Source organism: Porites lutea, chromosome 2, assembly GCF_958299795.1.
Source record: "Porites lutea chromosome 2, jaPorLute2.1, whole genome shotgun sequence".
Lineage (NCBI taxonomy): Eukaryota > Metazoa > Cnidaria > Anthozoa > Scleractinia > Poritidae > Porites > Porites lutea.
This window is the reverse complement of record NC_133202.1, coordinates 55145254-55159608: the sequence shown is the minus strand read 5'-3', so window position 1 is coordinate 55159608 and position 14355 is coordinate 55145254. Positions and strand designations below refer to the sequence as shown.

The 14355-nt window shown below is 35.6% G+C and overlaps 2 protein-coding genes across 3 annotated transcripts in view; one reads left to right on the top strand and one right to left on the bottom strand.

The window, feature by feature from the left end:
- LOC140929088 (transmembrane emp24 domain-containing protein 5-like) overlaps positions 1 to 4448 on the top strand; it is a 5980-nt gene extending 1532 nt beyond the window's left edge. The window contains exons 2-3 of the mRNA XM_073378939.1: positions 1292 to 1570; positions 4134 to 4448. Coding sequence (XP_073235040.1) covers positions 1292 to 1570; positions 4134 to 4355 — 501 coding nt within the window. The 3' untranslated portion in view covers positions 4356 to 4448. The remainder of the gene's footprint in view (positions 1 to 1291; positions 1571 to 4133) is intronic.
- Positions 4449 to 5839: 1391 nt separating this feature from the next.
- On the bottom strand, positions 5840 to 13676 carry LOC140929087 (uncharacterized). 2 transcript variants are annotated; one of them, XM_073378938.1, is made up of 4 exons: positions 13014 to 13676; positions 12869 to 12911; positions 9267 to 9453; positions 5840 to 8606 (listed from the first exon to the last, which is right to left on the bottom strand). In XM_073378938.1, the coding sequence occupies exons 1-4, from the start codon at positions 13601 to 13603 to the stop codon at positions 8200 to 8202; spliced, it is 1227 nt and encodes a 408-aa protein (XP_073235039.1). In that variant the 5' UTR covers positions 13604 to 13676; the 3' UTR covers positions 5840 to 8199. The 2 variants fall into 2 exon arrangements, with proteins under 2 accessions (XP_073235039.1, XP_073235038.1); XM_073378937.1 differs by having other exon boundaries at positions 6544 to 8609; positions 13014 to 13675.
- Positions 13677 to 14355: the final 679 nt, after the last annotated feature.

Here is a 14355-nt window from a genome sequence, read left to right as displayed (position 1 = left end):
ATGCTATTATCCATCTCGGGGCTTTGGCCTCATTTCATACTCAGCCTCATTCAATAATTCTGTTGAATAAGTATTAAGTTCAAAAATTCACGCCTGAGATAAAGCAGTGAGTAGGATATATCATTTTTATCAGTTCCAACCCTTTCTCGGCGTTGTTCAAGCACTGTTGCCATCATCTGATCCAGTTCCAGTTCTAGTTTTATGTTTGTTTTTGTCTGATTAAACTACAATAAATTACTCAGTGATTTTTTTTTTTGTGGGCCAAGTTTTTTTTATTTATTTATTTCGGACACACAAACAATATTACGATACTTTACATTAATTTAGAATCCTTACAATTAATTCTAATTAATTTTCAGTGATTTTGTCACCTTGGCGTGTTGCCTCCCTGATGCATAAAAATCCCCAAAGACCCCAAATAATTCATCAAATGCATCCTGTAGGGCACAGAGAACGATCCATCAATTTGAAGATTTTGTTTATCCTGTTCAAAATGCCTCGAAACAAGACGCCATCTTGGCTTGGGTCACAAAACAGTGAATAGCTAAGGATATTCCAAGTTACGGGAGCCAATCAAAAAGTGCGAAAATTGCTATTCACTGATTTGGTTAAAACTAAAGTTCAATATTTTCTTTAAAATCAGAGTTTCTGTGTTAGCTTTAGAATAGGCTCAGCAATATATTTTTTTTGTATTATGCGCATTATTCTAATGTGGTTGAAGGTAGCATGTTCAGAGGTAATATATATTCTTAAATTTCCCGTGAATTGACCTAATTGTCATCACTAATACATTACCAAGCCAAATCCCTTCAATATTATTTTACACCCAGCTGACTTTGGTATTTAATTAATCTCTTGCACAATTATGACCTAAAAAGGAAGAGGGAGATAGGAAACAGAATATTGCTACTTATCCTGTATTCTCTTTAAAATTTGAAAGAGTTTTACACGGTTATTAATTTTTATATACCAGTAACTACAGAAATCTCATGCACACACATACTATACATTTCAATTTATATACTGTGACTCTAATTACTTATTCATCATTAGGAATGTTCCTTAGAGATCAAGTTTATATTTTTTTGCCTTAAAAGGTTTAACTCTGAGACACTTGTATTTGGTGGACTCTTCAGGACTACAGCAAGCTTGTGTTAGCTTAAGATAGGTTTCTCCCAAATACAGGTTTGTGTTACAGAAAGCAGGGAAGATATATATAGGGAGACAGCTTAATATGGGGTCAACTTAGCCAGTTTTCACTCTATAACCTTTGACTTGTTTTAATATCAAGGTTGTTGAAGGAGGTGGAGAAATGGACATTAGCTTTCAAGTAGTATCACCCAATGGAGTTGTGCTAGTGAATGATGAAAAGAAAGGAGACGAGGTGCATAGTATTGTAACAAGTGAACCTGGTGTCTACTCATTCTGCTTTGATAATTCATTCAGTACTCTGGCACAGAAAGTTGTGTATGTGGACTTAGGTCTCGATACTTCTGATGAGGATTCCTGGGTCAAGTCATTAGAAGAAGGTGACTTTGACGGTACTGAATTGCAAATAGAGAGCATTAGGGTATGTTATTTTTAGCCCGTCAGCTTCTTGTAGTGTCTATATCTCTTTACAGTAAACCCGGCGTAGTCAATTGAGCGTTCAGTAATATTTATTGAACCCAATGGAACTCACCCCAAAATTTTCCTATTGAAGACAATCAAACGTGCGGAAATCGAACTCTGCAACAATCGAACATAAAACCAGTTTCATCTGGTTTCAAACAAGGCGTAGTGGGTAGGAGTAGTGGGTGCAAGAAAGAACGGGGCGGGTAAGGGATACAGCCTCTCCTCGTGTGTCTCCCTCTCGTGCGCCCCTTCTTTCTTGTGTCCAAATACTTCCAAGCACCTACTGCTATGCAGGCTAGTAATGAGCCGGTAGTGCTAGTAATGACTATTTTGAAAATGCTCTACGTTTTTGCGTGTGTTCAGATCGAGTTACGGTGTCCTTTTCTAATCGAAACTTTGTCAAAGACGGTTTGGCTAGTATCCTAAGAATATCTCTGGGTGGTATTGTTTCGGGAAGGAATTTTACATTGTTTAATTGGGCCATTCATGCTTCCCAGTATTAATTGTGAATTGATCTATTTTGAATCACTTTAACAACAAAGATTTTAGTTAATTCAATTATTTTTTATTTCAAACTGCTTCACGTATATAGTGGAGGGAGATATTTCCGATTCAATTGAAACTGGATGCATTTTGTCTTTCTGCCAAACACAATTGAACTAATCGTGTCGATTGAGTTCGGTGATCAAACTCACCAAAAAGTTCCAGTTTGATCATGTTCGATGACCAAACCAGTCGAACAACAATCCAACCAATTGGGTTCGATTGAGTTTGATTGATTTTTGGTTCGATTTCGTTCAATTGACTTCGCCGGGAGTAAATGCTTGAATTTAATCATGGGGGGTGGGGGGGGGGGGGGGAATTATTAAATTTTAGTCAAGGGTTAGGTGCTAATTCAAAGGTCCATGCCTATTTTGTTTTTCAAAATTTTGGCCTCAAAATAACATTGTCTTTATTGCCAGAAAATACACACTGTAAGTCAGTAAACTAGAACATATCTGTAAAAAAGATGTACAAGTCTGTGTGCATTAATTGCTATCAATATTTTGCCCACAGTCAAACAATTGTCAAGTTCAGTTAAGTCAGGAAATGGTATATATGAGTTGCCTTTGAAGCTAGAATCATGACCATAAAAAGAAGCCGTGCATAAACATTTGTTATTATTTATGAGGCTAGTAAAATTTTCTTCTAGTGTTGCAAGGTTAAATCAAGTTTTGAAAACATGTGAAATCTTTGTCATATTTGTTGTGAGCTCTAGCAAAACAAAAGTTATATAAAAATTATCAGTTGTGTCAAAATTGCACAAGCAAGATGACATTAAGAAGCGAAAAGGTACTTAAAAAAGCCCTTAGATACAAAGCCTGCGAGCAAGCTCCCTGTGGCAGTCTGGCAGTTGGGTGGGAAAAGAAAGGAGAACTTGCAACAACGTCTCTGGAATTGGATGTGAAATGCTGATTGGCTGATTGATCTTTCACATGTTTTTCATTATTATTGCGGACATTTTTGCTCATTTCTGCTTCACTCTCATGATTGGAAATTGCACAGCTCAGTTGATGGAGAGCCCCAGGGGAATTGGAGGCGGATTTCAAATTCTAGAGACATAGTTGCTTGCTCTTCTTCCTTTTCCTGCCCCGCCACCAGAATGCCCCTGAAAGCTTGCTCGCAGGCTATAAGATACTGTATAGATAACTTTCTAACATGATAACTTTTTAGAGCACTCTCAAACACACTCTCAAAATTAATGGGCTAGACACTATCTGTGAGCTCTCCAGCCCAGCCCAAGTGAGTGGGGCAGGGGTTCTTTTTTGGACCAATTTCAGAGGCTGTCTTGCTATCCAATAATGCACTGCCTTGATGGGGGTCATATTAAGAACCCTTAAAAATGATCAGTAAGTTTTGAAAAAAAAATCAGTTGGAGTTATAGTTTGCAGAGTCCTTTGGTAATCAGTTTTAAATGGCAGTCCATTCATGTCCTTCAAGCAGATTTCCTCTGTTTCCTTTTTGTGAATTATTTTAAACTTTAAAACTCATATTTATGAATATAATATGGACAAAGTCCATCAGCTAATTGAGTAATAATATTTTAATTTTCAGTGGACAAAAACCTTGTACGAGAATAATTTACACAATATTGAATACTTTTTAACATTTTTCAAGAGCTATAGATGTAATTAGTTATCTGTAATAACACCAAAGAAAATTTCGCATGAGATCCCGGGAAAATGAACGTCAAATTTCAGAAAATGACATCTTACAGTGAGTTTTCACGATTCTTTTGCAATTTGACAATTTTTTTCTTGGGCTCCCATGAGGAATAGTCTTTGGTGTCATAACGCATAACTAAAATTATTATATCTATAGCCCTTGCAAAATGTAAAAATGAATTATATTATTCTGGTACAAGGTTTTTGTCCACTGTAAATTGAAAATTACTCAATTTCCAACTTTGTGTTATCAAGATAATTATTGTAATAATTATATGTGTGACTTAATTCTTTCTCACTCTCTTTCATTGACAGAATACCCTTGCAAATATCAAAGACACACTTGAGAAAGCACAGCATTACCAGGCCTACTTGACTAAAAAGAATTTCAAGAGTCATGCTATTGTCAGTAGAAGCTCAAGCAGGGTTTTTTGGTGGTCACTTATACAAAGTATTGCTCTCATTGGAGTGGGTATTTGTCAAGTTTTAATTGTAAAGAATTTCTTTGGAACTGGTAAAACTAACCAGAGGATTTAGACTCTTCTTTGGACTATGCCATTGTTGTTTTGAAAGAAATTATTTCTAGACATCTTTTCCTTACCTTTTTATATTAAAACATGTTTTATATCATCTTTGTATTGGTATTAGTATACAAATTATGCTAGCTGGTACTATTTATGTACAGCTGTCCCACATTGATGATGTTGCTGATGCAGATGAGGAAGCAAACTCAAATTTTTCTTGCAACTTGCTGACAGCATAGTGTAATTATTATTCCCTTCTGTGACAGATATAAGGCACATTGTAATTTTGCATCAAAATGTTACAGGTGTGGCCTATACCTGTAATTCTACCAACTTGAGACCACTCAGTATAATGTCTAGGTGATCTTCTTTGTCATGTCACCAACACTTTTTTACTCCGCAATAAATTATCAGTGTTTTAGTACAAATTAAGAGTAACAGTGTTTAGATATAACTATGACAAGCTTGATCCACATTTCACTAGTATATTTCCATTTGAAGTCAAACCTTTACGCCAGCAGATACGATGTCAATCGGAACAACTGCAGTCTGGGTTAGGGGTTTATAGTAGGGTCTCTGGTAATTCAGTTTGAGCAGAAATTAAGTAATGTATAAGAGAGAAAAAATTAATATTAATATTAGATTTTCATGATCTCACAGTTTATTCTGATCATTTTGAACTTGATAATGGTGTCATGACAACTCCAAAACGTCATTATTTTTTAGCATCAATTTTGTCTTGCTTATGTTGTAAATTTGGTTATTTTTAATCAATTTAGATAAAAAAAAAGTAACCCACTAAAAATTATCTTACTGGCTATTAGAATCTTGAGAAGATATAAGTAACTGTAAACAGCAAAATTTTAATTTTTTTATTACTGATGTAGAAGCTGATTCCAACCTAGATCACTTCATGAAATGGGTGATGGTAACCAACAACCATTTTTTCCAAAGCCCTTTGATCACTTCGCCTGCAGTTCCATTTTGAACATTCGAGTGGAGAGAGAGGGAGATGTTAAAGTGAGGCAACAATGGTTTCTTCTTTTTTAAGAAATGTTAGAATCAAAGTTTGGCAGTGGCTGTGAACTACCAATTCCAGGATACTACATTAATTTTGTAAAGCATTTTGGGGGAACATTAATACTGTAAATCCTCTGAGGGGGCTTATATATTTCAAACACATTTGAGGGGGCCTTAATAGGGATGGGGGAGTTATTTGAGAGGGGGAGCTTATTTGATTTCGCAAAGATGATAGTATCAGTTCTCCAAAATTATAAAGAACTAGAATGCAAAGTGGAAAAGGTACATATGATCACTATAATCACTGTGATCCCTGGATCATAGCAATCATATGGAAACCACTATTCACCAAGTGTAGTGGTCGCAGTGATAGAAAGAAAAATCAGAGAAGGGGTATCTGTGATTCACCGTTGCTAGTCGTGTGTGGAGGTCCCTTGATTTTTCCTAGAATGTGTGGAAAATGATTTGATTGGCTAATCCTCATAGTTGGCTACAGCATGTTAATGATGGATTTTGATTGGCTTTAGGGCCTTTCGTCAAAACATAGCAGGCAACCAGAAAATCATCACATTCACAGACAACTACATGCATGTAGCTTTTCAGATTCAGAGATTTTGGAGACAAGAAACTGAAATCTTTATTGAAAGGTTCTTTAGCCATCATAAAATGCTTTAGGCTTCAAAGAGGTCAGAGGGGACGGGGGTCTGTACACAGGCTGTGATTGCTGAACTATCTTTTTTAGCTATCACAACAATCATAGCAGTCATGGAAACTGGGTTGTACAGTACAAAAAAAAACATCATGCTAAATACAAAAATCAACTTCAAAGAACTTTTTGACTCACTTTTTCACTAACTTTTTGACTCACTGTATGATCCTTTTTTTAAATTTTAAGGGTTTAGTATCATACATTTCTTTAAAAGACCATTTTGTTTTTTCAGTAGCCGAGAAAACAGCTGACATTTCATGATGCCACTAATGGTTTCCCCATGGAATGACGTCTGAGAAACAAGTGCAGAAATTCCATACTGATGACACGTCACTACCTAGATCTGGGCAGCACTTCTGATTGGTTTGAGCAAATTTCCCATGCAGCATGACTAATCAAAAGCACTACCCATATCTGGGCCTTTTTTTTAACGCCTTTTTGTTGAAAGGGGGGCTTATCATCCAGTCGCACAATTATTGAAATTAAATAAAATGAGACTCAACCAATATTAAGTTCCTGAGGTTTCCTTTATTAGCTGCAATAAAGCACATTTGCTTTTTGCAATACAAATAATAATGTTCTACATACTCCAGCAATTTATAAATCTGAAATACAATAGCACACCACTGAAATGATCTTATTTACAAGTTGTACATTAGCCATATATTATAATAATAATATTATAATCATTACTTTTCACTGTAACTTAAAACTGATTGTTATAGCTCTTAACGTAATTAGCTTTTAAGAATTCACGAGCACAGATGATTGACCTAATCAATAGTGAAAGACATTTTTACAGCTAAACAACAAATGACCAAGCAGAACTTAAATTGATAATATGTATTTACAAATACTATTTTAAATCCTAGTGATTCTGAAGTAGATGGTTATTTTACAAAAATGGAGTTCCTTTGCAAAGTGAGTGCCACTATGTGTTTTGCTCGGTATTTTGTGAGAGTAATCTCTATTTTGCGAAAAAATTGTGAACATGTACAATGATTGAATACTTAATTTTCTAATAAATTACTTAAAAATTTATTGGTAGACTGAATGAGATTGGTTCAATTGACCTCAGTGTCACCAAGTGAACTAAACACTGTTAGAAGACTGTTCAATACTGACAGTTTTATTTCCTAGATAGGGGAATCATATTGGCAACATTCAACAAAGATGGATGGTTAAAATAACTAGTCTAGTAAACTTTGAGTTTACAATCTGACCTACATCAGAAGACAACTAACCTCACTTTTAAGCCCAAAAAGAAATACTTTGCCACCAACAATTATGTTTTAACTACCACTGATCAGTTCTGCATAAAGCAAAACCATAAAATTAAAACTTAAATACCAAAACTTTGAAATAATATTGCAACGTTGTTTTTGCATAGCATGCAGTCATTGGTGTAACAATTTTGTGATGAAGATATTAACTGCAGACCACAGTCACTTTTAAAAAACAACTACCCTAAGAAAAAAATACGAATATGAGGGCAATGAAATATTTGATATCTATACGCCAAAAGATCTAGCTAAACTTGCAGATTCTTAAGCTGGAGTATGGGGTATCACATTTATTAACCCTTTACGCCAACGCTACCTACATGCAAATTCTCCCGACTGATCTCTATACATTTCTTAACAGAAATAGTTGGGAGAATTTGATAGAAGATCAGAGCATTTTTCCTTTGGTGATCATTTTATCACTTCTCACAGCCTTTTCCCTCGATTGGTCTAATGATAATAACAGGAGAAAATGGATGTTTGTTGCTCTTGGAATATAAAGGGTTAATGTAGTGTTGTTAATATTACATCATTCTCCTTTACCTGCTTTTCCCTTGAGAACTAATTCAGTTGAACTAAAATGAAGGCAGCAACCTACAAAGTTAAGCTTTTATTGAAAAGATCCACAGACTTATAATTTAGATTGCTCACTGCAAACAGGAATGGAACTTAACGAAGCCGGACAATATTGCTTAATAAATTAAAAACTTTTTTTGACCTTGCTGCAATTCATTAAAAAACAACCATTCTTTCTCATGTTCCAGGGTTCTGGCATTGTTATTCTATTCTCTGTACATTAAAGAAATTTGTTTTTCAAACTCCTAGCTAAATATCTGTCACTTAAATCAAAATCCTACATTGATATGTTGTTGAGGTTGCATACCATAGTAGTGTGACATGCTGTATGGTAAAGGGATGTCAAAATCCTGCCCATCGCTGTTTACAAAATATTGTGCTGAGTTATCCATTTCTACTGTAGTGGTTATAGTGTCACATCCCTGCATTCCATTGAGATGTGTTGTCGACATTGGTAAAGTTGTGCAAGTGCTAAGTGTAGGATCAATCGGTAGCTCTGTACTTTGAGAAATAATGTCATCCCAGTCAAGGACGTCATTTTGTTGAATTTCCTGAATCAAGTCATTGCCAAAGAGTTCCTTTGCCGCATCAGCTGCTGCTATATCCTCACAGTTTTCTGTTTGGGACAGGATCTGTTCAGGAGAGCTGTCTAGGTCATCATTTGAAATGGACAGTTCTTCTGAGAATGAAATGAATACAAAACAAAAACACTCAGAATACAAATCTACAAATCCGTTAACAGCAGATTGAAGTAACCGTTAATTTCTTGGTATTTTAGGTTTATTTGCCGTGATTATCCCACATCCCCACCCATCCTTCACCAATACTCCACACTCCAAAATGATATCAGCTCTATGCATTATTGATTAATGAGATCAAGATGCTGGATATGTATCTTGGCTAAGTTTTTTTTTCCCTTTTAATGTTGCAAAAAAGAAAGAGGCCATTATGATTACCCAACCACCTTGACTGAATAAGCTTGGTCAATAAATGATTTATTATAATTTATTATAGCCAAAAGAGGACTTTTTCTTGCACAACAAAAACGGTAAATCCTGGGATGGCAAGATAGGCGCATCTTGCCCAGTCAGTAAAGGTGGATTTCCACTGTCGTGAAATTTTTATGTGCATATGCACATAAATAAAATAGAGGCAAGTTTATGTGTGGTCTTTTATACCTTGTCTCTATTTTATTTATGCACAGAAATGTTATGTGCGTACGAATGTTTAAATTATGCGACAGTGGAAATCCACCCTTAGCCAATCAGAACACAGGATTCCTTTTATCTTGCTCATTACAGAATTCAGCCATGACATCATAACATTAACTAATCACCTGGATTTGCCATGCTGGCTCTGATAGCTTCTGTATGCTTCTTCTTCCACTTTCTGATCTCTTTATCCATCTGTTCACGTCTCTCTGGCTTAAGTGACCACAGACATCCTTTTCTCTGTGAGGCACCCTGAGGTCTCTCCAACTTGCAGAATGCCTTGTTTAATGAGAGGTTGTGCCGAACAGAATTCTGGAAATGAATAAAATACATTGTTAAAATTTATACCTACTTAGAACAATATTATTATTGTTACACTATAAGAACAAAATTAATGTGATGAGGGATGGACTTAAACCTAATTGATGGGCAAATTTAGAACTAAATTATTACTGTATTCTAAATTTATATTGACTGCTTATTTTGAGTGGTAGCTTTTCAAAATTTATTTTTTATAGCTCATAAGTTTGTCCTTGGCAAAAATGCATTGATCCAGTCAATTGTTAAAATAAAATCCTTTCAAAGCCACAAGTTCTTAGGAAATTTGTGTATGTATAAGTCATCGAGCTCTTGATGTATTTATTCTTATGAAAAGTTTTTGACCATTAAATGCGCTAAGTAGTTGACATTTTGAATTAATAATATAAGAAAAATGTGGTATCATTAACACCAGCCTATAGAAGTAAAAGCAAGAAATGTCACTTTTCAGGCTACTACATGGTAGTCTAGTTTCAGTTTTTCTTATTTACCAGACATTTTATGTAAGTTAAGACACGTTTGTTCCCTTTTCTACCTTATCCATCAATATTATAATATGGGCAATTAACAAGGCTTTCTGAGAAGCTGATCTAGTTTGAAAGAGATTTTCTGGGACAGACTGTTAACTTCCTGGTTGTGAGGACCTGGTTTGTTCTGCTTGCTAGCAAGAATGTAGGTGTTAATAAGTATTCACTAGGCAGTGTCAAAGCATTGTCCTTGCAAATATGTTCCATCAGACTAAACAGCCTGTTATTCATAATTATTGTCCAGAATGTGGTTAACAGACAGAACAACAGATCAACGTCAAAAAAGATATGTACAAATGCCATGGTATGAAGAACTATGGCTAGGATGATATAGTTTTCATTGAAGAGAAAACTGAACCATTTCAATCAAAAATCAGCAAATATTTAAATAACTGAATTGAAAAATGGTGCAAAAAGTTTAGTCCTTCTTCATTTGCATATCAAAATATTTAGAATTAGAACTTTTTTAAGACAAAAGCTTTTTGGTAATATAATGTCGTGAAACCCACTTCTGTGGCTAAGAGTGTATTTGCCTTCATTTGTACCACTAAAAAGAACACTGATATTAAGAAAAATGGACAAACTTAACTCATCTTGGCTAGTTTATTTTAGTACTCCAAATAAATGTGAGAAGTCTCCAAATCACTGTAGAATGAGGTGTGGTAATGAAAGTTATTTATTATTGATGTGCTGATGAATGTAGATTAATAACATCTTTAGAGAAAAAATTGAGTGTCATATATTTCAATTGCTGAGATATGTTACAAAAATAATTTGACATATTTATGTCTCGCAAATTAATTTGGAGTATTTTGTTAACCTCGCATTGAATAACCTTCAGTGTATGAATTTATGAAAATATAACAACTTGGTACTACCACAAGATAGATATTAACAGGCAGTTGGGCTGAAATATTTTTTTCATAAAGAAGCTCTTCCCACAACAATTTTGCTACCAGCATGAACTTGTTGAAGATTTTTCACCTTACACCTTAGATAATAATTTTGGAAGTATGTCTTTCAAATACTATACAGCAACTACACTTCACTATTTTTAATGTTTCAATTTTAAAAAAAAGTTAAAAAGATTGCTTTCAGAATGAACTGAATAAATTCATTGTGCAAGGAAGAATTCATTGTAATAAAGGATTCAAAGGGATAAATTTACATTTAGGAAGTGCTCACTGAAGTGTATTTGCTACAAAATGGATTTGAATTAAATGTTTCACAATCCCTGTGATAAAATTCTCACTTAGCTTTTAACACAAAGAAATCCAAGTTTTGTGGAAAACTAGTATTCACAGAAAATATCTAAATGCTAGAAAAATTATAGAGTCGACAAGACAAAGCTTTAATTCTAGAGAAATATAAATAGGTTTTCGACAATCAACCACCTTATTGCTCTACAAATGATAGATTTAAAATATATCATGAGGCTAAATTCTTTAAAAACGCCATGATTATTTTATTGTCTGTCGATTTTATGATTTCTTTTTTTCCTTTTGAGTGAAGGAAGAAAATTGGAAAAAGGAATTCAAAATTTAATATGCAGCATCTTCTTGGAATACAGACCTTAATTAGAATGACATAAATTATTCAAAACATCAACCACCTGTTGTAACGAAAGGAAACCTTAAAAAAGAAACAACTTATTTGGGGAGAAATATATATTTTTTTGGATTGCACGAATTCCTTGTTTTCACTTCTGGCGAAACCTTCTTTTAATAAAATCGGTTTGATTTGTTTTCGTGTCTCGTAAAAGAGAATGAAATCGTTGAACCGAAAATTTTAAAATTATAGCTAAAGAAAGCCGAAGTCTTAACATACCGGGTGGAGTTTGTTGCTATACCCTCGGTCTGGTGCCTTCGACATTAAGGGAACAAAATGCGCGATAATTTAAGCAAGAAAAGTTCGAAAATACGAAGTTTTCGCAAAAAGACTAAAGAATTCGTATGCAATTGTCATGCGACCTCCCGTATATAAAAATCATGCCCCACCCTTGGCTGTAACTTACTATTCGAATTGAGCATGACTACGATATCTGCCTCTTTCTATCATGAAAAATCTCGAAAATATTTTCTGTGCTAAAGTTAACGAAGGCGAAGTTGCGATTGTTTTCCCTGAAAGGGCTGTTCAGAAAGATTGGAAAATGAAGATCAGGTCTTTCCGCAAGCCTCGTGTGAAATCAATTCGCGAATTATCTATGACATGAACGTTGTTTTGAATACCCATTTTGACATACTCTTTTGTTCGCGATTTCGTTAGCAATTTATTACCATGTCTTGATTCATTCGATTCGGAAACTTAACCTCAAATAGAATCAACGATCGAACGAACAAAATATTAAGAAGTTCGCTCGCAACACTTCCTATTCGTCCATTAAATCCATTGTGTTACATCCGATTTAGTAAACACGAATATCACGAGCTGTCATGAAGAAATAAGAAAATAAAACGCAACGAAATTCTCCCATATCACCTATTTCTGGTTTTAATACGAGTTTTCGCTTTAATGGCAAATAAGCAAAAAGAAGAGCTGATTTCTTTGAGGAAAAAAAACGAGAATTTTGCAAACGATTCGAAGTCAGCTGTTCGGAAGCCATTGTAATGCTGCGAGGAAAACCATTCAAGTGCGGAGTTGCAGGAAACCGTTGAGATAACGAAAGTAAAGTTTTCAAAGTTAGCCCATAACTTCCGAAGATCTAATCACTTTATCGAAAAAAACCGAAAAGATGGTCAAATTTTGTGGAATATTTTTTACTTTTCGCCGACGAATGTGTGTAGCGTGAGCCGTTACTACCTATGGAGCAAATGTTTTTAAATTCAAACTTCGCAGGTACCGGCCATGCGAAGAATGGATTCGATAAATACATTACCACTCACCTTCCAGCCATCGGGAGCGGTCTTAAAATACGGAAACTTGCCCCTGTACAACGCAAAATAAAGCAAAATATCAAACCTCAGTTCGCGCACGAAATATAAATTTATGAAATTGACATGGTCCATTTAAGCGCCAAATGAAACTTACATCATGAACTTGTAAATTTCACTGACGGGGAGTGTGCCTGAATCACTGTTCTTCAAGGCCATGGCGATAAGACAGGAATACGAGAACAGCGGCTTGGGGTACGGTTTATCCTGCGATTTTATGCTATCTTTAACGCCGTTTTTCGGCCCGTGTTGCGACGTTTTGGGCTTCGAGTCCGCTGCACGTGCCTGAAAAATTTGTGGAGCTGGAACAGCCGTAACGTTCAGTTGCGGTACTTGGGACATATTAACTTGTTGCTGGTGAGTCGGCCACTGCACAGGTAAGGCAGTGTTGGGATCCACCATGACTTGTTTCTCCGTGGCCGAGTTTTTCTCCATGGGTATGCTAACGCTCTGCAGCCATTGCAAGTTAGTCAAGTCGCCTGCAGGCGTACATTCCGTTCTGGGCCTTTCTTGCTTCACTGTCATCGTGTGTTGAACGTCCTGATATAATGCGTTATCTTGCAGTTGAAACAGTGGATCGTTCAAGTTAAAATCCATTTCGCGGCTGTCGCACTCCACCATCTCTTGCAAAGAAAGTGAGTCTGGCGTATCGTAGAAAACCATCGATTGAAAACTGCTGTTCATCATCTCGGAATAACTGGTGCAAAAATTTTTCCCGAGCGAATGATAAGAACAGAACTTTTCTTCGATGTGAATCAGTTACTGGCTATTTGGATCGAACCCTTGGTCGACGGTGATTGGCTGAAAATTGGCGGTCTTACCGCTGATTGGTTGTTACGGAAAACAACCCCCCAAGGCCTACACCATATAAGGCCAAGTTACTACTTTCGGGACTTACAAATTCTTTCGGTATGATCTGTTCAACCACCAGTAATTCTTCCCACGCAAATGTGTTAAAACACTAGCAACACTTTGTCCCATCCATAGACGAGGATTTTGAACTTTTATAAAACAACTGAGCAGTTATCTAAGCGGTTTGTTGCTCATAAATTCACGGAAATCCGTGCTTACTCATGCGAGTCGAGAGAGCTTATTGACTGCGGTTCAAATGTTGACAATGGGCGACCCCACCCCAACTTTTCTTTCACGCTCGAAATAATTTGCATAAGTCGACAGTTTAGAATGCATATGCAAAAATAATTACAAACTTAAAAGGATCCGTCATCCTCCTCCGCTATGAATGAATCATCTTAAAAATCCCGGGCCTTTTGTGCCTTTTACATTTGTCATAGAAACAAAAAAATACAAAAAAGGTGCAAATTTTTTTACAGTAAATTTAATGCCTCACTTCGCCTGTCACTTTTCGTTCCTCTCCGCGCTTTTCTCGGACCTCTTTCTCCGAGGAATGAAAATTTTTCGAGAATTTAACTTAGAGAATG

Bases quoted from the DNA above. Each gene is read 5' to 3' on its own strand.
- LOC140929087 (XM_073378937.1), bottom strand. From the start codon at position 13,603: ATGATGAACAGCAGTTTTCAATCGATGGTTTTCTACGATACGCCAGAC. The intron at 9,454-12,868 runs GTGAGTGGTAAT...ATTCATTTCCAG, and splicing joins CCGCTCCCGATGGCTGGAAG to AATTCTGTTCGGCACAACCT. The intron at 8,610-9,266 runs GTGATTAGTTAA...TTTCATTCTCAG, and splicing joins AGCCAGCATGGCAAATCCAG to AAGAACTGTCCATTTCAAAT.